The sequence below is a fragment of the Ceratotherium simum genome, chromosome 35 (genome assembly GCF_057802395.1).
Source record: "Ceratotherium simum simum isolate JZ-2026a chromosome 35, ASM5780239v1, whole genome shotgun sequence".
NCBI classification, from domain to species: domain Eukaryota; kingdom Metazoa; phylum Chordata; class Mammalia; order Perissodactyla; family Rhinocerotidae; genus Ceratotherium; species Ceratotherium simum.
In genome coordinates this window covers 3,450,554-3,475,401 of record NC_141934.1, presented here as the reverse complement: position 1 = coordinate 3,475,401, position 24,848 = coordinate 3,450,554, and the positions used below count along the sequence as shown (strand labels likewise).

Genomic DNA, 24,848 nt, shown 5'->3' with positions numbered 1-24,848 from the left:
GAAACTGTTCTTGACCAGCTTTGTAGGGGTTCTCCCTGTGCGTGTGCAGACTGGGATTCAGAAAAGACTCAAAGGGATGCCTCTGCAGAGTTCTAGATCCCCTTTTCTGCACAGGTCCCTCCTCGCAGGTACTCTGCCCCACAAATTCTAGCACTCTCATTCTCCCTGAACACTGATCTGCATCTCCTCAGATCCAATTGGTTTCTCCTTCCCCGCTCCATTTGGGTTCATCCTCCCTGCACCACCATCTGGAAAATGCCAACAGAAAAAGTGTGGGCCATAGTAGGACCTACCTCATTTCTGCCTGTTGTACAATATCTGAATATAACTGCTTCCTATATGTTGTCTAGCTTTCTAGTTGCTTATGGTGGCAGAATAATCCAGCCCGTTACTCCCTCATAGCCAGAAGTGGGATTCCCACTCAGGGAGTTTCGTAAATAAGTAACAATCCCAGTCTCGGGCTGTATTCCCCAGAGATTCTTGTTCACTGGGGTGAAGCCTGGGAATCTATTTGTTTAAAAACTCTCCACATGATTTTTATGCACAAGTAGATTTGAGAAGCACTGTGCTAAATAATCAAGTACTAAAAAGACACTGAATGTGACTTGTAATTATTAGTTTTTTTCAAGTTAGAAAGAGGCAATTTTTCACCTCTTATCTTTACAAAGTTTACAAAGTGATGTACATTCCTTGTACGTTAAACTTCAACTGACAAACACTACTTAGAGAAACTTCACCTTATTTGAAGTTTATTATATTTTGCACCTTTATCGTGTTTTTATTTATATCTTCAGGTCTTTAGAAAAAGTTTGATTAATAGCATATAAAAAGCTCATTATAGGGCCGGCCCCGTGGCTTAGTGGTTAAGTGCGCGCACTCCTCTACTGGCGGCCTGGGTTCGGATCCCGGGCGCGCACCGACGCACTGCTTCTCCGGCCATGCTGAGGCCGCGTCCCACATAGAGCAACTAGAAGGATGTGCAACTATGACATACAACTATCTACTGGCGCTTCAGGGAAGAAAAAAAGGAGGAGGACTGGCAATAGATGTTAGCTCAGAGCCCATCTTCCTCAGCAAAAAGAGGAGGATTAGCACGCATGTTAGCTCAGGGCTGACCTCCCTCACAAAAAAATTTTTAAAAAAGCTCATTATAGATGGAATATGGAATTCCTTTTGCCTTCCTTTTAAATTAAGAGTATAACATAAATGTAAATGCAAATTCTACATAAATGTAAATGCAAAGCCACTAATTTGCAACATTACAAATGCAGAGGGAGCACACTTTTACCCTAAACTTTACAAAGAAAAAGTTAAGACTTCACTCACAAAATACATGACCAGTAATTAAAACAGCAGAAGTCTCCATTCAAAGAAAATGCTCCCAAACCCTATTTTTTTTAGGGAAGAAGTGCAGCCAAGGGTACTAGGGTACTAGGGTTTACTAGGTTTTAGGCTATTTTTCCTTTGGCTACTATCACCTATGTGGCAAAACTCCACCTCAGCTACTCTTTCCAAAAGTTGGTTTACTAGCAAGGGAACAATGAAAGGGCCTCTTGAGCACCACAGAGTAACACCCATCTGCCCTGCTTCTGGTCTGCATTTGCACAGTAGCAAGGAAGCGCATCTTCTGAAACTTGTTTATAATGGATCAGGGATGTCCTTGTGCTAGACTGCTACAAAACGGCCCACGATGAATCACGCTTCTCTGAATTCATGCCTGATGCACATCCCTCCCACTCTGAATCTGGGCTGGCCTTATGACTTGCTTAGACCAAAAGAATAGGATAGAACTGACACAGTCGAAGTTCCAAGCCTAGGTCTTAAGAGGCTTTGCTAACTTCCATTTTCACTCTCTTTGAGCTTGATACACCACACCATGAAGGAGCCTGAGAGGAAAGACCACATGGGGAGAGTGGCCCAGCCATCCCTGCTGAGCCCAGCCCCCAGCCCGCCCTCTGGCTAAGCGCAGCTGCATGAGTGAGCAAAGCCAGCAAAGAACTGCCTAGTCAACCCAGAGAAATGTGAAAAATAATAAAATTTCTATTTTAAGCCACTTAAGTTTTTAATTGATTTGCTATGCAGCAAAGGTTGAAACACGCCAACTCCATATTCTATTTAAAGAGGTATCTCAGTGTGATGATTAAAAGCATGGGCTCTGAAGCCACACTCCCCAGGTTTGAATCCTAGCTCTACCACCTCTTAACTGTATGACCCTCAGCAAGTTGCTTAACCCTTCTGGGCCTCAGTTTCCACATGTGAAAACTAGGGATAAGAATAGGACCCAATACCCAATAGAGCTGTTGTGAGGATTACATGAGTTAACATTAAAAAGCATTTGGAACAGTGTAGAACACACAGTAAGTGTTCACTAGTTGTTAGCCATCACTATTATTAGAGATTTTCAGAAGACTAACACAATTAACATTTACATAATTTATCTCAATTAAGGATATTCACAGTATTTTAGGGAAAAAATCCCAAGTATATCCCTCACAAGGTAGTCATTTGCCCCTCTGATGTAAGTGTAAATGACTTTGAAGAGGACTACTTCTTAGATGCGAGGCCCCCAAAGCCCCCACGGTCATGGGCACTGACCTGCATAGGGGAGACAGCTGCCGCAGGGGGCGTTTTCATAGGACTTGGACTCAGAGGCGTTCGAGGAATTGCAGCTGCAGCAGGGTTTGGAACTAGAGAAACAACAAACAAGGAAATAATGAATGCTTCACGGCACAGTGGAAGCTTTCATAACTGGTCTCCACTTAAGGGTTCACCAGATTAACCAATGCTCTTGGCTTCCCTGGAGACCATCCTGACTGGTGCCTTACCTCCACTAAACACTCACAGCTGTGCCCAGCAGCCGGCACTTCTCTGGCCACCAGGTGGGTGGTTTGTTTCCCAGAGTAGTGGTTTTTATTTCCAAACCTGGTTATGCTAGTCATTTCATTTTCGCTACTTAATTAACTTCTGTGGTTAAAGTATTCCATAAACCAATGAAATACAAGTACAAAAAAACCCAAGAGGAGGATTTCTGCAACCGCATCAGGTGAGAAGCCTGACACGTAGCGGATGTTCTCTAACTGTATTAAACGAAGGAAAGCGGGCTCCCTCTCATCTTTCCTCACCTCCTCCTGTGGAGTTCTTGCTTCATGTCAGATGTATTTTCTGGTCTGCATTAATGCATGGATGTGTGATTACTTGCTCACATGTCAGTCTCCCTCTCTAGACTGAACTGTTCAAAAGTAAGATCCATAATTTATTCACTTCTAGATATTGGGGCTTAGCACAGATTCTGATCGAGTGTGCATAAAAATGGTTATTCATTTGAAGCTAAGTTAAAATCAAAATGGGACACACAAATGAACAAATCACACAGCGGGGGCAAGATGAAGAGGAAGATCACTGCAGACCTTTTCATGCAGCCAAGTACTTATATTTAAAACTGTTTAGATGTATTTTTTTACTGAGATAAAATTCACATAATATAAAGATGTATTTTTTTATTGAGATACAATTCACATAATATAAAGTTAACCATTTTTAAATGTACAGTTCAATGGCATTTAGTACATTCACAATATTGTACAACTATCATCACCTCCACCTAGTTCCAAAAACATTTTCATCACCCCATAGGAACCCCAGTACCTATTAAGCAGTCATTCCCCATCTACATCTCTCTCCAGCCCCTAGAAACCACCAAACTGCTCTCTGTCTATGGATTTACCTGTTCTGCATATTTCATATAAATGGAATCTTACAACATGTAGCCTTTTGTGTCTGGCTTCTTCCACTTAGCACGTTTTTAAGGTTTATCCACATGGTAGCATGTATTAGTACTTCCTTCTTTCTTATGGCTGAATAATATTCCATTGTATGGATATACCACATTCTGTTTAACCATTCATTAGCTGATAGACATCTGGGTTGTTTCCACGTTTTGGCTGTTGTGAATATGCTGTTATGAACATTCACGTACAAGTATTTGTCTGAATATGTGTGTTCACTTCTTTGGAGTATATAACTAGGAGTGGAACTGCTGGGTCATTTAGATGTATCTTATTAGAAAATACTGTTTTTTTAAAAGAGAGCAGTATAGAAGCAGATTATCTATTAAAGGCCATTTTATTACTATTTTGAATAATTGCATCATTTTAATTTAGCGTAGACATTCCCTTATCATTTTATTTTAGAAGTATATATTTTCTAAAGTCCTCCTTTCATCTTACCCCATATTACCCAGAGGTAGCCACTAACAACAGTTCTGAGTGTATCTTTCTTATACTTTCAATGCGAATATCTATGTACTTTAAAAAACAAAATAGAGATCACACTATATAATACTGGTCTGCGACTTACTATAAAGGATCACAGACTGGGCCGGCCCCATGGCTTAGCGGTTAAGTGCGCATGCTCCGCTGCTGGCGGACCGGGTTCGGATCCCGGGCGCGCACTGACGCACCGCTTCTCCGGCCATGCTGAGGCCGCATCCCACATACAGCAACTAGAAGGATGTGCAGCTATGACATACAACTATCTACTGGGGCTTTGGGGGAAAAATAAATAAATAAAAAATTATAAAGAAAAAAAAACGATCACAGACATATTTTAACACCAGTACTTTGAGATCTACCTCATCCTTATTACAAGATGCACAGTATTCTACTATCTTAATGGGTCATAATTGACTTAACTCTTTTAATGGGCATTAAAGCAATTTCCAGGTTTTCCATTTTTTCAAACAACACTCTATTGAAAACCGCGCGTGCGTGTGTTACGTATATATAGAGACAGGTAGGTATCTCTCTATCTACATCTGTATACACTTGTGCCAGTATCAAGTATAAGAACTTTGGGGTCTGTGAAGACAGCATTTTAAATGGGAAGATATTGCTTAATTGCCCTCTAAAATGTCTGTACCAACACTGTGTGTGAGTATACAAGTGACTTTTGCTCTGATTTTAAGTCAAAGAAAACTGATTTGCGTATAATCACAGAATACAGATTCTAGAAACTCTACTCTTATGAGAGTGAATTAGAAAAAAAGCTATCATGAAGTTTAAAGAATTTCTAGATGAAAATTTAAGCTTTAGGACACATTATAACTAGCTGTTTTAAAAAGCTACATCCCTTTCCCTTTCCCAGGGCTAAGGAGGTGACAGAGATGAAAAGGAGCCAGTCACTTGAAGGTGAGGAGGGCGAGCTCCCAGGCAGAAAAGAGCATATGTGATATAGAGCCCTGCTTGTTTCAGGACCTGAAGCACAGTGTAGCTGGAGTGTAGAGGGCAGAGGAAGAGTGGTTCAACTGAGGTAAGAGGAAGGCAAGGTAAATCATGCAGGCATATGAGAATCTGAATTTCGTTCTAACTATAATGAAGCAAATAAAGAATTTTAGGCAAGAAAAGACCTTTCTATCATGAAATTAAATGAGGAGAGTATTAGGAGGTTACTGAAATTAATAGCTGATGGTGATTTGAACTAGTAGTTGATTGTGCCACCAGAGATGGAGAGAAGCAGACAGAGCAAAGATGTCCATGTTGGAAGCTAGATCAAGAGGACTTGCTAAGGGGAACTCAAGATGTCGGCGTAAGCAGACTCTGAACTCACCTAGTCCCGCGGACACAGCCAATTTACAACTATTCGTGGAAAAATTACCCCTGAGACAGAACTGAAAACTGGATAAGAGGAACTCCTGCAACAATGGACAATCCTAATTGAGGTGGAAGAGGCAGAAACTCCCTTCTGGAGAGGAAAAACGCCGCCTTCACAAGCCGCCAGCTTCACGGCCGCCCGGGAGCAGCCCACAGGTACGCAGCCTCCCTGGAGACGCGGGGCCCTGAGCCGGGGAACGCCCCTGCTGTGGGCATTTTGTGGACCCAGCACAATCGAGACCAGCGGCATAATATCTGACTTTGCCTGCTACTAAAGCATTGGGGAGCACCCCCAGAAAACCTGGTTCACAAAGAAACTAAAACTGGCTCTTAAAGGGCCCGCGCGCAAACTCACCCATTTCAGAAAGCATCCTAAAATCATCAGAAAGAAAGGTGCACAGTGCTGTGGTGAAAAGAGACTCACCTAGTGGGTGCTGGGTGCATCTCGGTGGGAGGTGAGACCTCTCCAGGGACTGGGACATTGCGGTGGCCATTGTTGTGGCCTGGTGTGGGCGTGCTGACACAGACGCCATTGGAGTTCTCCCTGAGGCCTGCTAGCCCAGGTCTGCCCCACCCACTAGAGCACCGATTTAATCCAGCTCAGCCAGGGCAGGCAGCCCACCCTAGAGACTGGCCCCACCCAACAACAAGCCCTCAGGCAACTTGTGGGCCTGCATAGATTGGTAACTGGATTCTCTGCAGCCTGGCAACTGAGCTGACTTTAGCTGGGCAGGGCGTGCACAAGGAGCGGGTGGAGAGTGTGGGGCGGTGGTGGAGTGTGTGGGGTTCCCGCCGTGGAGAGACTGGGTCCGCATCGGGAGGTCGGGGCGCGCACACGGGGCAGGAATGTGTTGACTGTGTGTGTGGATCTGTGGGTGGCAGGGCTTGTCAGCTGCAGAAGACTTGTGCTTCTCAAAGACCCACATAGGGGGTTTGCCCCACCTTCCAAAGCCTGAAACAATTGGGTGCTCTCGTGCCTGAGGCCAGCCCCACCCAGCTGCAATCCTCAGAGAGCTGACAAGAGACCTAATAGGCTGGAGGCTTATAGCAATTGTAAGGCCCTGAGCCTAACAACCTGCCACGCTGGGGGCCTAAACACTTAAAAGAAATACTGTAACACAAAAGTGGTATTAGAACTTGCAGCCAACTGTGCTGGGGCTCCCCACACCTGATAAAGAGACTGAAGGGCCCACAACAACTACAAGCAGCTGAGCATTACAACAGCTGGCCAGGAGCATAACTCAGCCTCCCTGGGCGCCTACAGGGAGAGCAAACAGGCCACAACAGAAGGACACACATAGCCCACATAGGGGTCACCCCTGGAACACTGAGAACTGAGGGAAGCACACTGCAGGCCTCCTAAGCCATCACTTACATAAGGTCACCTATCCAAGAGCAGGAGACATAACTAACCTACCTAATACGTAGACACAAGCACAGGGAAAGAGGCAAAATGAGGAGGCAAAGGAATACATTCCAAGTAAGGGAACAGGACAAAACCCCAGAAAAGGAACTAAGTGAAACAGAAATGAGCAACCTACCTGACAGAGAGTTCAAACTAAGAATGTTAAGGATGCTCACTGATGTGGGGAGAAGAATAGATGAACTCAGTGAGAATGTCAACAAAGAAATGGAAGATATAAAAAAGAACCAATCAGAAATGAAGAATATGGGCCGGCCCTGTGGCTTGGTGGTTAAGTGCGCGCGCTGCGATGCTGGTGGCCCGGGTTCGGATCCCGGGTGCGCATCGAGGCACCACTTCTCCGTTCATCCTGAGGCCGAGTCCCGCATACAGCAGCTAGAAGGATGTGCAGCTACGACATACAACTATCCACTGGGGCTTTGGGGGGAAAAAATAAAATAAAAAAAAAAAAAAAAAAAGAAATGAAGAATACAATACTGGAAATGAAAAATTCACTAGAGGGACTCAAAAGCAGAGTAGAGGATACAGAAGAACGGATCTGTGAGCTGGACGAAAGACTAGAAGAAATTACCCAAGCTGAACAGGTAAAAGAGAAAAGAATTAAGAGTGAGGACAGTCTAAGGGGCCTCTGGGACAACATCAAGCGCACTAACATCCGTGTTATAGGTGTCCCGGAAGGAGAAGAGAGAGACAAAGGGGCAGAGAATCTATTTCAAGAAATAATAGATGAAAACTTCCCTAGCCTAAGGAAGGAAACAGACATCCAGGTACAGGAAGCACAGAGAGCCCCAAACAAGATAAACCCAAAGAGGCCCACACCAAGACACATCATAATCAAAATGTCCAGAATTAAAGATAAAGAGAGGGCCGGCCCCATGGCTTAGCGGTTAAGTGCTCGCGCTCCGCTGCTGGCGGCCCGGGTTCGGATCCCGGGTGCGCACCGACGCACCGCTTCTCCAGCCATGCTGAGGCCGCGTCCCACATACAGCAACTAGAAGGATGTGCAGCTATGACATACAACTATCTACTGGGGCTTTGGGGGGAAAAAGAAATAAATAAATAAAATTATAAAGATAAAGAGAGAATCCTAAAAGCCGCAAGAGAATGTCAAGTTACATACAAAGGAAACCCCATAAGGCTATCAGCTGACTTCTCAGCAGAAACCTTACAGGCTAGAAGAGAATGGCATGATATATTTAAAGTGCTAAAAGGAAAAAACTTACAGCCAAGAATATTCTACCCAGCAAGGTTATCATTCAAAATGGAAGGAGAGATCAAAAATTTCCGAGACAAGCAAAAATTAAAGGAGTTTGTCACCAAGAAACCAGTGCTACAAAAAATGTTAAAGGGACTGATTTAAGGGGAAAAGAGAAGACCACAAATAGGAAAAATTATCTATTTCCATGATAAGAGGGTAACGGATACAAATGCACAAGAAAGAGGTTAGATATGATATCAAAAACATAAAAGGAGGGAGGAGGGGAGTTAAAGAGTAGAGCTTCCAGACAGAGGTCAAACTAAAGAGACCATCAATTCTGTATAGAAGAACAAAAGGAACAGAGAAGGACTACTAAAACACTGAGAAAAAGAAAGTTAAAAGATGGCAGTAAGTACATACTTATCAATAGCTACTTTAAACGTCAATGGACTAAATGCTCCAATTAAAAGGCATAGGGTGGCTGATTGGATAAAAAAACAAGACCCATATATATGCTGCATACAAGAGACACACTTCAGACCTAAAGACACTCACAAACTGAAACTGAAGGGATGGAAAAAGATACTCCATGCAAATGGCAATGAAAAGAAAGCTGGGGTAGCAGTACTCATATCAGACAAAATAGACTTTAAAACAAAAACTGTAAAAAGAGACAAAGAAGGGCATTACATAACCATCAAGGGAACAATCCAACAGGAGGATATAACACTTGTAAATATCTACGCACCTAATGTAGGTGCACCTAAATATATAAAGCAATTATTAACAGATATAAAAACAGAAATAGACAGTAACACTATAATAGTAGGGGACTTTAACACTCCACTTACACCAATGGATAGATCATCCAAACAGAAGATCAATAAGGAAACATTGGCCTTAAAGGATACACTAGAACAGATGGACCTAGTAGATATATACAGAGCATTCCATCCAAACACCGAAGAATACACGTTCTTTTCAAATGCACATGGAACATTCTCCAGGATTGATCACATATTAGGCCACAAAACAAGTCTCCATAAATTTAAGAAGACTGAAATAATAGCAAAAGCATCTTTTCTGACCACAACGGTATGAAACTAGAAATCAACTATAGGAAGAAAATCAGAAAAGCCACAAATACGTGGAGATTAAACAAAATGCTACGGAACAACGACTGGGTCAACAAAGAAATCAAAAAATACCTAGAGACAAAGGAAAATGAAAATACAACATGCCAGAACTTATGGGATACAGCAAAAGCAGTTCTAAGAGGGAAGTTTATAGCAATACAGGCCTATCTCAACAAACAAGAAAAATCTCAAATAAACAATCACACAATGCACCTAAAGGAACTAAAAAAGAAGAACAAACAAAGCCCAAAATCAGTAGAAGAAGGGAAATAATAAAAATAAGAACAAAAAGAAATGAAAGAAAGACCAAAAACAATAGAAAAATTAATAAAACCAAGAGCTGGTTCTTTGAAAAGATCAACAAAATTGACAAACCTTTAGCTAGACTCACCAAGAAAAAAAGAGAGAAGGCACAAATAAGTAAAATCAGAAATGAAAGAGGAGAAATTACAACAGACACCTCAGAAATACAAAAGATTATAAGAGAATACTATGAAAAGCTATATGCCAACCAATTCGACAATCTGGAAGAAATGGATAAATTCTTAGAATCATACAACCTTCCAAAACTGAATCAAGAAGAAGTAGAGAATTTGAATAGACCAATCAACAGTAAGGAGATCGAAACAGTAATCACGAACCTCCCCAAAAATAAAAGTCCAGGACCAGACGGCTTCCCTGGTGAATTCTACCAAACATTCAAAGACGACTTAATACCTATCCAAACTCTTCCAAAAAATTGAGGAGGAGGGGAAGCTCCCTAACTCATTCTACGAAGCCGACATTACCCTGATACCAAAACCAGACAAGGACAACACAAAAAAAGAAAATTACAGGTCAATATCACTGATGAGCATTGATGCAAAAATCCTCAACAAAATACTAGCAAATCGCATACAACAATATGTTAAAAAGATTATACACCATGATCAAGTGGGATTTATTCCAGGTATGCAGGGATGGTTTAACATTCGCAAATCAATCAACGTAATACACCACATTTAATAAAACGAAGAATAAAAATCACATGATCATCTCAATAGATGCAGAGAAAGCATCTGACAAGACACAGCATCCATTTATGATAAAAACTCTGAATAAAATGGGTATAGAAGGAAAGTACCTCAACATAATAAAAGCCATATATGACAAACCCACAGCTAATATCATTCTCAATGGTGAAAAACTGAAAGCTATCCCTCTAAGAACAGGAACAGACAAGGATGCCCACTGTCACCACTCCTATTTAACATAGTACTGGAAGTCCTAGCCAGAGCAATCAGGCAAGAGAAAGAAATAAAAGGGATCCAAATTGGAAAGGAAGAAGTGAAACTGTCACTATTTGCAGATGACATGATTTTATATATAGAAAACCCTAAAGAATCCACCAAAAAACTTTTAGAAGTAATAAATGAATACGGTAAAGTTGCAGGATACAAGATCAACATACAAAAATCAGTTGCATTTCTATACACTAACAACGAAGTAGCAGAAAGAGAAATTAAGAATACCATCCCATTTACAATTGCAACAAAAAGAATAAAATACCTAGGAATAAACTTAACCAAAGAGGTGAAAGATTTGTACACTGAAAACTATAAAACATAGCTGAAAGAAATTGAAGACGACACAAAGAAATGGAAAGATATTCCGTGCTCTTGGATTGGAAGAATTAACATAGTTAAGATGTCCATACTTCCTAAAGCAATCTATAGATTCAATGCAATCCCTATCAAAGTTCCAACAACATTTTTCACAGAAATAGAGCAAAGAATCCTAAAATTTATATGGAACAACAAAAGACCCCGAATAGCTAAAGGAATCCTGAGAAAAAAGAACAAAGCTGGAGGTATCACACTCCCTGATTTCAAAATATACTACAAAGCTATAGTAACCAAAACAGCATGGTACTGGCACAAAAACAGACACACAGATCAATGGAATAGAATCGAAAGCCCAGAAATAAACCCACACATCTATGGACAGCTAATCTTGGACAAAGGAGCCAAGAACATACAATGGGGAAAAGAAAGTCTCTTCAACAAATGGTGTTGGGAAAACTGGATAGCCACATGCAAAAAAATGAAAGTAGACCCTTACCTTACACCATACACAAAAATTAACTCCAAATGGATTAAAGACTTGAATGTAAGACCTGAAACTGTGCAACTTCTAGAACAAAACATAGGCAGTACGCTCTTCGACATCGGTCTTAGCAACATATTTTCAAGCACCATGTCTGACCGGGCAAGAGAAACAACAGAAAAAATACACAAATGGGACTACATCAAACTAAAAAGCTTCTGCACAGCAAAGGAAACCATCAACAAAACGAAAAGACAACCTAACAATGAGGAGAAGATATTTGCAAACCATACATCTGATAAGGGGTTAATCTCCAAAATATATAAAGAACCCATACATCTCAACAACAAAAAAACTAACAACCCAATTAAAAAACGGGCAAAAGACCTAAACAGACATTTCAAAGAAGATATACAGATGGCTAACAGACATGTGAAAAGATGTTCAACATCATTAACTATCAGGGAAATGCAAATCAAAACTACAATGAGATGTCACCTCACGCCCGTCAGAATGGCTATAATTAACAAGACAGGAAACAGCATGTGTTGGAGAGGATGTGGAAGGAAGGGAACTCTCATACACTGCTGGTGGGAGTGCAAACTGGTGCAGCCCCTATGGAAAACAGTATGGAGATTCCTCAAAAAATCAAAGACAGAACTACCATATGACCCAGCTATTCCACTGCTGGGTATTTATCCAAAGAACTTGAAAACACCAATGCGTAAAGATACATGCACCCCTGTGTTCATTGCAGCGTTATTCACAATAGCCAAGACGTGGAAGCCACTTAAGTGCCCATCAAGGGACGAATGGATAGAGAAGATGTGGTATATATACACAATGGAATACTACTCAGCCATAAGAAACGATGAAATCCAGGCATTTGTGACAACATGGATGGACATTGAGGGTATTATGCAAAGTGAAATAAGTCAGAGGGAGAAAGTCAAATACCCTATGATTTCCTTCATTAAGTAGTAGATAATAACAACAATAAACAAACACATAGAGACAGAGATTGGATTGGTGGTTACCAGAGGGGAAGGGGGGAGGGAGGAGGGCGAAAGGGATAATTCAGCACATGTGTGTGGCGATGGGTTGTAATTAGTATTTGGGTGGTGAACATGATGTAATCTATGGAGAAATAGAAGTATAATGATGTACACCTGAAATTTATACAATGTTATAAACCAATGTTACTTCAATAAACAAAAAATTTTAAAAAAATAAAAAATATAAAAAATAAAAATAAAAAAAAAAGAGGACTTGCTAATGGATTAGATGTAGAGGTGAGGAACAGAAGGATTTAAGGAAGAAGGACGATTCCTAGATTTCTGGTTTAAGTAACTGGATGGAATGGCGCTGCTATTTACACAGGGGAAAGACTGAAGCTGAGGGACAAGATTTGGTTTTGGACACAATATGATGTCTAGAAGACACATGAGTGTCAATGTCAAGTAGACATTTGAATATACAGGCCTGAAGGAGTCCAGAGGAAGGGAAAGGGCTGGTGTCATATATCTGGATGTTCTCAGGCATAGAGAAGATACTCAAAGTCACAGGCATGTGTGAAGATACATCTCTGCAGGAGGTAAGGCACATGTCTGAGACCAAAATCTCCGAAGCTGAATAGATCCCAGATCGCCTGTTAAAATTCCCCTTATAGTAAGACTAACTCATTAATAGTATATGAAATTTAATGAGACTCTAGAAAGTAAGATGGTAAAGAATATCAAACTAGGCCAAGTGAATACAACTGCCTGCCCTTGGCACAGTGTGTAAGAAATTACCTTGAGATGCACTGTCGAAGGACTTGATGAGGGTTTTTACCGTAGGGGTTGGCTCGGAGGAAGTTGAGGACCTTCTACTCAGACCCATCCCTTGCCTTAAGGCTGCCAAATCTCTCTCAACAGCATTCATGTAGTTATACACCCGGCCTCGCTCCTCCTCTTGCCTGAAAACAATATTGAAACCAGAGCATTTTTACATATATACTAGAAACTAATACACATTTCCCCTCCCAACTAAAAAGCATTAAAAAGTATCAGTTAAAAAAAAAATACTATCAGTTGAGCTGAGTAAATTACCTGGTCTAATATTCTCATTTGCTTGGTAAATTCCAGGAAAGGATATTAAAATTTTTATATCAGGTTATCCTAAGTAGGTTAAGTAACCATCAGATTCTATTTTCATCTGAGTAAGTGTAAGGTGAGGACATCAGTAATCAATTAGCAGTGAAATGGGAGGCAGGCTGGCCAAAGATCCTGACTCAGAGCTAGGGATCTCGAGGCTCTGTGCTGCTGAGAGGACCCAGCCCTTCTCAGGAGAAATCTGGGAATTCATCAGTACATATGGATAATCTATGCTGACTCTATCTAATATGCTGTGCATAGACACAGAAATACAAAGAAATGAAATCAAAGCTCATACTCATAAAATTTAAAAAAAACTGCTGTAGGTGCCAAAAACAATTTCTACAAAGGAAAAAAAAACCTGAGCCCATATCAGTAACATGAGTCTGCTAGATGCTCAGTGTGATGGATCATGAGTCATCTAAAACATCGATTCCCTTTTATTTCTGGCCAGCTCTAATTCACGGAGCTGACTAACACAAAAGTTCTCATCTGGAAGGAGATTTCACTTGCAGAGTTTGTACGTCACATAACTAACAAGTTCACAGGTGGACAAAAATTAAGCCAGTCCTTAGGAAAATTTGTCTTTGGTGGCCATTTGGCACTTCTGACCGAGTTTTTTGCCTCAAGATATATCAGAGGGTCTCACGTTCAGCAGTTTTAATAAAGAATCGACAACAGCAGAATTGACAACAGGATCAACAATTATCAAACTTTTTGGTCCTAGAGCCCCTTTCCACTCTTAAAAATTATTGAGGATTCCAAAGAGTTTTTGTTTATGTGGGTTATATCTATTGATATTTACCAAATTATTAATTAAAACTAAGAAATACTTAAAATATTTAATTCACCTAAAAACAAAAATAAACCCGACTTATTACCATAATTAACATTTTTTAATAAAAGATGACTATATTTTCCAAAACAAAAAAAATACAAAGAATAGCAGTGTTTTTACATTTTTGCAAATCTCACTAATGTCTCGCTTAATAGAAGACTGCTAGAGTCTCATTTCTTCTGTATTCAATCTATGGCAATATGAAAAAAAGCAGGCCTCACATAGATATGTAGTTAGAGAAGGGAAGAATATTTTAACGATATTAAAATAGATAATTGGGGCTGGCCCCATGGCACAGCAGTTAAGCGCGTGTGCTCCGCTGCTGGCGGCCCAGGTTCGGATGCCGGGCCCACACCAACACTGCTTGTCAGGCCATGCTGTGCCAGCATCCCACATAAAGTGGAGGAAGATGGGCACGGATGTTAGCTCAGGGCCAGTCTTCCTCAGCAAAAAGAGGAGGATTGGCATGGATGTTAGCTCCGGGCTGATCTTCCTCACAAAAAAATAAATAAAATAAAATTAAAGTAAAATAAAATAAAATAAGATAAGATAATTGTGTAGGGCCGGCCAGGTGGCATAGCAGTTAAGTTGGCATGCTCTGCTTTAGCAGTCCGAGGATTGCCGGTTTGGATCCTGGGCGCAGACCTACGCACCGCTTATCAAGCCATGCTGAGGCAGTGTCCCACACAGAGCAACTAGAAGGATGTACAACTATGACATACAACTATCTACTGGAGCTTTGGGGAGAAAAAAAGAAAAAAGGAAGAGGATTGGCAACAGATGTTAGCTCAGGGCCAATCTTCTTCAAAAAAAAGAAAAGGGTAAAATTGATAATTGAGCTTTTTAGATAACCATGGCTATTCTTCCTTGATACTACACCAAAATGCAATAAGTGGTAGTTACTTAAAAGTTAGCTGCAATGTGGAATCTGAAACCACATGAATGAACTTTTCCTACTCTGTCCATTAAAATCCTCTGGGCTGTCTTGTACTTTGAATGGATCTTTTACCCATACGTGATTGTGCATTGGTCAGAGAGAAAATATTGGTTCACTGAGTTACATGGATTTTCCAAATGTTGACTCCTGTCATTATACAATTTATTTCTTAAAAGTCACATTTGTTAGTATCACCAATGATCTCATCAGAAAACTCTTTAAGTATGGGAAGCTGCCAAGCTCATAATGACAGATTCAAGTTTTCCAAAATCCTACCATTTACCTGACAGCCCACATTTTATCCTTGGCACCAAATACTCAGTTGTTTTCCTTGAAGTGACAGACTCTCTGAATCATTTTCAAGAAATAGCCACCAAATACTAAAGTCTGAATATCCATAGTTTGTCTGTCAGTCACTCTCAAATAAAAATGGTGTTCCATGACAAAGAAAACAGCTCAAACTAAAACAATCACACAGTGCTTTCCTCCAGACAACCTCATACTTGGGTACGTGGACTTCCCACTTCGTCACATAAAATGTTAGAAAGAATATACTCAAGGAATGAGATTTAGTAAAATTAATAATTTACTGCGGGGCCGGCCCAGTGGCCCAAGCAGTTGGGGGCATACGCTCCGCTGCGGCGGCCCGGGGTTCGCTGGTTCGGATCCCGGGCGTGCACCGACGCACTGCTTGGCAAGCCATGCTGTGGTGGTGTCCCATATAAAGTGGAGGAAGATGGGCATGGATGTTAGCCCAGGGCCAGTCTTCCTCAGCAAAAAGAGGAGGATTGGCAGATGTTAGCTCAGGGCCGATCTTCCTCACAAAAAAAAAAAAATAATGTACTGCTTCATCAAGGACATCTTTAAGTAAAACCTGCATTGTTCAAAATGTGTGTGCATGGTGGCGAAGAGTACGATGACTACAAGTATAATCTGGTGCCAAGGCCTTGAGTCGTCAACGGTTTACACTTGCTCTTCAGGATCAGTGCAGAAGTCAACACAATGAAAAGGACAAACAACATGTCAGCTGTATTATGAAAATAGTCTGACTTCACAGATCCCCTGAAAGGGTCTTCAGGGTCCCCAGGGGTCCACAGACCTCAGTTTGAGAACCGCTGCTCTACAAAATGCTACTTCTTTCAGGAGGCACTTCCTTTAAATATGTGTCTCAAAGACTAACAAGCTTTCAGGATATCTCATTTAAGCCTTACAACAACACTGTAAAGCAAATAGCACTGTCTCCATTTTAAAGATGAACAGACTGGAAGCCCTGACCAACATCAAACAGCTAGTAAGAGGCAGAGCTGGACGAGAGCCAAGTCCGTCTGCCTCCAGAGTCCACGTCCTTAATCAAGAGGTTATAATCTCAAGAAAAGTAACGGGGCTAGAATGTGGGGACAGAGGAAAGCAGAGAACCATAATGTACCCTTGTGCCACGGACCATTCTGGCCCCTCCAGATTTGTTGGTTATGGATACTGATAGTGCAATCTATGGATCTTTCAGAGTTGCTATTTTACAGGTGTGATGAAATGAGGCCAGAAATGTTGAGTAACTTCCGCTAGATCCAAAGTCAGTCTTCTCACCATACCACGTCACGAAATTGCGACTTAAATGTTCTCTGTTGAAACATAAGTACACAACTGGTTTCTCAAAACATACTTGCGTGACTTTATTTCCTCCAATTCTTTTGTGAGTTTCTCATTTTTTTCTTGAGCCTCATGCAACCGGCGCTTCAGATCACCAATCTCCTCTTGGGCTTCAGATTTAATGTCATTTGCAATGACCACTGCAGTCTGGAGATCAGCTTGAAACTGCCGCCATTCCGCAGATTCTTCCTATATTAAATGACTAAATTTTTATTTCCAACAGAGAGCAATACAGACTTATTTAAAAACAATAAAATGTGTTTGTAGATTGCTGTACTGCACTGTCACATGTGATGATTAATTTCTTTTAAATCCCCAAGAATTGCTATTACCTGTTTCCAATAGGTAATGCAATTATTGTCACTGAACTTGTTCTTAATGAGGAAAAGATTTTTTTAGCTGATCTGTCTACTGAGGCATCGAGCACTCAAAGAGTGCTCAATAAATATTCATGATGATAATGTCAAGCCTCCCTTCCTCATGCAAGTTTCAAAGTAAGTCTTATGAAAATAAACACATGGTCCAAAATTTACAGTGCTTTACCTCTGAAAAGCTCAAGACAGTAGATAAACGGTGTGTGACCCATACTGCAATATTTTACAGTAAAAAACTATAAATATCCTGACGTCAGAAACTAACAGGAAAAAAAAATCAAAAGTAAAGGAAAAGGAAGAGGAAGCCAGAAGAAAAACATTAAATTTAATCTAGGCAGACAAAAATCATACAAAGAGAGGCGCTAAGGAACTATACGGCCCACTGCTTCCCACAGCCATGAAGGATGTGGGTGTGGCTGGGTGGGGAAGCCTCCCCAGGGTATCACCAACACCAGGCCACAGCTGCCCACTCCCAGGCGCAGCACCTGCCACCCCAAAGCAATGTTCTGACACCATGAAGGCAGCCTGAACAACTGAGGCAAGACCCAAACTATGAAATTAACTTCACCCTACCCTCTGTATCTGAGCAGCATTGCCGTTGGCAAGCCAATCAAATCCACGGAAGACAGAAAACTTATGAGAAAACAGATTAGTTTGGGACACTTTATAATCAAGAGCTAAACTTTCTTTCCAAAATATAACACTTGCTTCCTAAATCCATCTTTCTAAAATTATCACTCATAAATCACTAGCACATTCTTCTATCCAGAATCTAGCACCACTCCCAAACTGAAATGATGGGATTTGCTTTCTGCCCAAAGCCCAGTGGGATCAATATTATAACTGTATCTGAAGCTTAAAATGAATGATAACATGGTCAATGACTACATGGTACTTAACTTTCAGAAAACTGTTTTCAAATGAGACAATACGTGAAGATTTATCCTACCCGAAGTCTCCTGTGGAGCGTCTTGATTTCTCTTTCCATGTCATGCTTTTGGTCCTGGAGTTTTTTAACTGTATCTGAAAAGACCACAAAAGTTTAAATATTTATTCTTAGAGCTGCATTCAAAAGGAATAATATACAGTATGACATTTTTAAAAAGTCATCTTGCCCAAAGACTTTTTATTTTTAATACAAAACTTATATACATATATGTATATATAAAGCTGGATAAAAAATAAATGATACAAAACATGGGGGGAAAAACTGGCCAATTTTGGTAGCCAGTAGTTAACTTCCTCCCATTCATCACCCCAAAATTATTCAACAAAGTTGGGTCTACGAAACAAAAAGAGTTCAAAATTTACTCATTAATTCAAAAAATGTCTCATAAGTACCTACTTTGTACCAGGCTTTTTTCTAGGTGCTTAAGACATAAGGGAAAGGAAAGAAAGATATACTTCTTATCCTTTTAGAGACAGAAAAAAGGATGCTTTCATATGCAAAGAATTAAACTTTAAAAGTTTATCTCTACACAAGCTGCTTCAGAACTCATTTAACCTGGGCCGGCCCCATGGCTTGGCGGTTAAGTGCGCGTGCTGCGCTGCTGGCGGCCCAGGTTCGGATCCCGGGCGCAAACCGACACACCACTTCTCCAGCCATGCTGAGGCCGCGTCCCACATGCAGCAACTAGAAAGATGTGCAGCTATGACATACAACTATCTACTGGGGCTTTGGGGGGAAAAATAAATAAATAAATAAATAAATAAAAATTAAAAAAAAAAAAAAGAAGAACTCATTTAACCTGGAAACCAGGCATCAAATGGGCCATCCAGTTTGGTTAAGAGTAAAGTAGACACCAAGGTGAGTGAGTCCAATACACTGATCCGTATCTCCAGAGGCAAGGATGACTCTGGAACCAGCATGATTGATTCTCAGGTGACATTTTAGGCCACAGCCATCTTAGACTAACCATAAAATCCCAGATTTCATTCATTTCTTTTGTTCTTATCCTTTTCTCTTTACCAACCTCTACATTCATGGCTACAGAATTCACATAATCACTATTTTTAAAAGGACATTCTTCTACACCCAGCACTACATATTTATTACTGTCACGTCTTCTTATTACTCCTTTTAAATAGAAGGGAAGCTGGCAGCCAGTGGACATATTTAGGCAGAATAAAGTGCACTAAAAGTGTCTCTAGGTAATCTGATTTAAGCTTTACAAATCACAACTGTATTTCCACTTTGTAACATAAAGTATTAAAAATGACAACAGGCTTTTCCTCCTTGGAAACAAAGGAGTCTGTGCTTAGGTCCTTGTTTTGAAGACTGCGATCCAGCCCAATTAATGTCACACAGAAGGGCAGCATCAGTCTTCAACTGGAGCCTCTCAATGAGGTTTTCCTCCTCTTCAAAGTCTTTCTAGTGTGAGGGACACTGCCATCTACTGTCTTCAACCCAAAAGCAACATTAAACTCTATCAAAGAACAGAGGAACTACTATTATCATCTCATTTTTTAATTACAAATTATAACTCAATTTTACAATGTTGCTTTTATTCTAGAAATCAGGTAAATTGCTATTCTTATTGTTATTGTTATTAGGCCAACTTTGCTCTGAACAATTCTGGGCACTGTCCTGCCCGATTAATAATGGGGTTCATAATCTTTTCACCACCAAGACTTACCATCCCTGACAAATCAAGATCAACTAGCCTCCACTCTGGCTCCAGTTATATACCTATACACTCATGCAGATGTTACAAGGCAGCTACCACAGGCACAGGATCAACCTATGACCCTCGGGGGTGTAAAATAATGAAAGTTCACAAGCAACCTTTCTTGTTCTCCAAATCTCAGAAAACCCTCAGGTTACTGATATCCCAGTGCTCAATCAGACTCTTGTATCTGGTCAAGCGCCTCCAAATGACATCAGGTGTAATTTTTAGAGGAAGGGAGAGGACAAAAGTAACCAACAAGTTAAAATACCATGCCTCGGGGACAGGCAAGAGAGGCAGGCAGTACATCCAGCCACCAGGCCACAGCTTTATCCCCAAACCAGAATTCTTGATGCAGGAAGGGGACACAGGTGTGTTTCAAATGAAGCATTTACTACTTATATTTTTGTTTATTTTCAATTCACTAATTTTTACTTTTCCCCCAAAAAAGTAGACATAACTTTTTTCCCTTGATTCTAAAAGTAATACATGCTCACAATAAGAAGTTTGGAAAACAGAAAAGGGTGACAAAAATAAGATTACCCATTATTTGCATTTGGCACATATCCTTTCAGATTTCATGTGTGTGTATTTTTTTAAGAAAAAAGGATTATACTATTTATACTGCTTCAAAAGCCTTTCCACCTAGCAATAGACAATGGACACTTTTATCAATAAATACAGGTCTGTGGCACCATTTTGATGGCCACATTAGTATTTCATCAGTTGGGTATATCATGACTCATTTGAGCAAACTCCTATGAACCTCCTATTAACGAACAGTTAGAATGGTTCAAATTTTTGTTATAAACATGACAAATGTCTTTATACAATTGTTCAGATATTACTTGAAGATACATTTCCAGAAGTGGAAGAAGTGATGCAGGACAATTTGAAACTATCGACAGGATCCGAGTTAATCCAGTTAGAAGGCTCTAACTCAAGAAAGCAGCTTTTTTTTTTTTTTGAGAAATCACCCACTTACAGAATTTATTGTGTAGAACACACTGAAATCAGTATTTTTTAAGGAACACCATTATGCCTGGCCACCACTTCAGGGTAATGTTATATGTAAAACTTTCATGGTTTTTAATTACAGAAGTAATACACATGGCTCACACTCTACCCTCCTCTGACTTGCTTTATTTCATCTACGGCTTTTCTCTGTGCCTGTACACACAGACCTGCCTCATTTATCTTCATTGCTGAAATGGCAGCCATAGTAGGGACGCACTGTGCACGTGGGTTATTAACTAAATCTCAACTGTTGAAAATACAGGTAGTTTCCAAGTTTTTGTGGTAACCAGCAATTCTACAACAAGCTTCCCTATCTATGTATACATTTGCAAACTTCTAAGAATATTGCTGAAGAGTAGACTTCTGCAAGTGGATTGCTAAATCACTGTCGTACTTTTAAAATTTTGATCAACACATTTCAAAAAGGCTGCAGCGGGCCGGCCCCGTGGCTTAGCGGTTGGGTGCGCGCGCTCCGCTGCTGGCAGCCCGGGTTCGGATCCCGGGCGCGCACCAACGCACCGCTTCTCCAGCCATGCTGGGGCCGCATCCCACATACAGCAACTAGAAGGATGTGCAGCTATGACATACAACTATCTACTGGGGCTTTGGGGAAAAAAGATAAATAAATAAATAAAAAATTTTTTTAAAAAAAGGCTGCAGCAATCCATACTCCTTCCAATAGTGTATGAGAGGACCCTCTTCTCCTCTCTTAGACATTATCAATCTTTTTAATTTTTCACAGCTGCTAAGTGAAAACTGACATCTTGTTTTACTGAGTGAGTTTCTTTGCTTTTTAAGTGAAGTCAAGCATCTTTTTGCATCTTTTTCTGACTTATCTATTCATACACCTGGTTTAGCTAATGGATTATCCTAGTCTTACTGATGTATAGAATCTGTCCATATATTCGATATGTGTTACAAATATTTCTCGCAATATCATTTATTTATGGTACTTTTGCTGAACTGAAAATTTCAATTGCATATAGTTTAATATGAGACATTTTTCCTTTATGGCTTCCCTGTGTCCGCCTTTAAGGCTTTTCCCACCACAGAATTATACAACTCTCCTCTATTTCCTTCTGCTACTTCTCTAATCTCGAGCCACCCTTGCTTGCCACTGTCACTAGTGTTCCACATAAAAGGGCAAGACCTGTGTTCGATGTCAGGCCCTAGCCCCCATCTCAGGAACTACAGAGGGCAGGCAAGGTGCTATATTTAACTGCAAGCATGCACAGAGCATTACTACGCAAATAGTAAGTGGTTGATAAAATCGTGACTGACGGTTATATCTCCTGAGCCAGACCTGAGATCTTGCTGGTCCCACCATGCTCAACACCAATCAGCTTTGGTTTGGGGAATGCTGGTGAAGTCATTAACTGTACTTCTTCGGGCTCAGTTAAGCAGCTTCCTTCTACTGTTTCTCTTTAAAGCTCTTTTAAGATATTAAAATGTCTAATAAGTCCTGGTTGGGCTTTCTTACTTATAAAGAACAAGAATAATTAATCCTAGTGACTTCTGCATGTTTCTCAACAATTGTAGAAGCCAGTGTTCTATCCACAGGCCTCTCCTCTCAATATAACAACTGGCTAAAGGCTCTGCAGATGACACACGCCTACAGGAGGCTCCTGTCTGGACATACAAGAGGGGAATGGGCAGTTTCAACTGAGGAAACAGGTGTGTGCATGTGTGCATGTGCATGCATGTGTGTCCATTTCACTGCTGGGCCAAACTGCCTTTCCCTTTGCGTGGTCTTCTCTTCAAGACAACACGGCAGCCTGTGGTTACTACAGGCATGGCTCCACTTCTCTTTCTGATACTAAAGTCATGCTAGGAGCCACTGGAACCATTCCCCACCTCATTTAGAAAAGAGTTCAAGCCCAGTAGCAGTCTGGGGGCAAACACCAGAGCCCACACTCTAGAGAGGAGAGGGTGGTACAGGGCTTCTGGTAATCCTTTACACCACGGCCTGAAACTGCTGCTGGTCCCAGTCCCTATGATCCCTGAGGTGAAGGTTTTAGTCCCCTCCATTCCCCAAAGTTTTGCTGGGAACATCATTACTCAGAGCTCTGGTGTTCTCCCGGACTGTACGTTTTTCTATTCTATTTGATTTCTCCATATCCCCAGTTCCTGATTCATATGTTCCAGAAATTACTCAAAATCGTTGATCTACTGATAGGACCCTTCCCCTGTTTTCTATCTTGCTTTAGGTTCATCATAATTTTTATATTTCTCCTGCCATGTCACTAGGACTTTGGGAGGGAGAGGAAGTACATGTATGACCTTAGACCACTGTCTTCAACTGGAAGTCTTAACAGTATTCACTGAGTGAGTCTTTACATCAGATCTTTCTAGCTTAGATGCTAAATCCAAGCACTACTGCCAAGTACTTGCACCAGGTCTAAGCAATATGGTACTGATGTTATCTGGGAGGCCGTCTGGAACTCCAACTACGTGTTACGCCATGTGATACTGTCCCACAGATCACTGAGGCTCTACTCATTTTTTTCCATCTTTTGTCCTCTGCCCTTCAGACTGGATAATGTCTACTGATTGATCTTCAAGTTCACTGTCTCTTCTGTATCTCTAATTTGCTGTTTAAATGATTTAGTAAACTTTTTATATTAGCTGTTAAATTTTTCAGTTCTAGAATACCCACTAAGTTCTTTTTTTTACAGTTTTTATTTCTCTGCTGAGATTTGCTATTTCATTCATTACGAGCGTATTTTCCTCTATGTCCTGAGTACAGTTACAATAGCTGTTTTAAAATCCTATCCACTAATTCCAAAGTCAGGATTATTTTGGGGTAAATGAGGAGTGACTACTAATGGGTACAGGGTTCTTTTTGGGGTGATGAAAAAGTTCTAAAATTGACTATGGTGATGGTTGCTAAAACATTCCACAGAAGAAAATCTCAATTTCTCAATGAACAGTATTCCCCGTCATCAAGTCCCCTATATCAAGTGCTGACTTAGCATGCATCCCAATGCTAGAATCCTCTACGGAAAAAAAAATAACTCCTATCAGACTATGGAGATCTAACAACTAAATGTAATGCATGAAACTTGTTTGGATCCTAGTTGCTATAAAAGACATTCTGGGGACAGCTGGGAAAATCTGAATATGGGCTACTAGATGACACAAAGGAATTATGCCTAATTTTACTAGATGTGATAACAATATCGTGGTTATAAGAAGAACATGCTGAAATATTTAGGAGTTAAGTGTCATGAGGTCTACAACTTACTGTCAGCTAGTTCAGTTAAAGACACACACACAGAAGGTAAATATTGCAAAATGTTAACAATGTCAAATCTAGGCAATGGGTGCTAACTATAACAGTCTCACAGTATTTTGGTAGATTTGAACTTTTCATTTCAAAAAATGAAGAGAGAAGCTACATGGCTAAAAAAAATTTATTCAGGATTTTCAGCCACTTTATAATCAAAATCCACATAATGTTAATGTAGTTTTTATTTTGGGAATGATTTGTAAAATTTCACCCCAGGAATCCTTATCATCTAACACTTTTCTAGCTATTACCCCAATTACCACAAGGTGTCACTCTTTCCATATTAAAATCAAAAGTCTTGCAAGGGAAAAGGCTATTATTATCAGTATTAAATGGAAAATGCACTGAACTTCCAAGTTAATCTGAAAAACTTTAGAACCTCTTATATTTAGGTAGTAAAATTAGATAAATCCTCTCAGTTCAGGGACAATGAAATAAAAACTAGATATAAATGT

At 40.4% G+C, this 24,848-nt stretch overlaps 1 protein-coding gene across 3 annotated transcripts in view; it reads right to left on the bottom strand.

Moving 5' to 3' along the window:
- SPECC1L (sperm antigen with calponin homology and coiled-coil domains 1 like) overlaps window positions 1–24,848 on the bottom strand; it is a 157,367-nt gene that overhangs the window by 75,428 nt on the left and 57,091 nt on the right. For all 3 annotated transcript variants that reach the window (XM_014797330.2, XM_087423844.1, XM_087423843.1), the window contains 4 exons: window positions 18,371–18,444; window positions 17,061–17,236; window positions 13,284–13,447; window positions 2,596–2,687 (listed from right to left, as the gene is read on the bottom strand). In XM_014797330.2, the coding sequence (XP_014652816.1) occupies window positions 2,596–2,687; window positions 13,284–13,447; window positions 17,061–17,236; window positions 18,371–18,444 (506 nt within the window). The remainder of the gene's footprint in view (window positions 1–2,595; window positions 2,688–13,283; window positions 13,448–17,060; window positions 17,237–18,370; window positions 18,445–24,848) is intronic.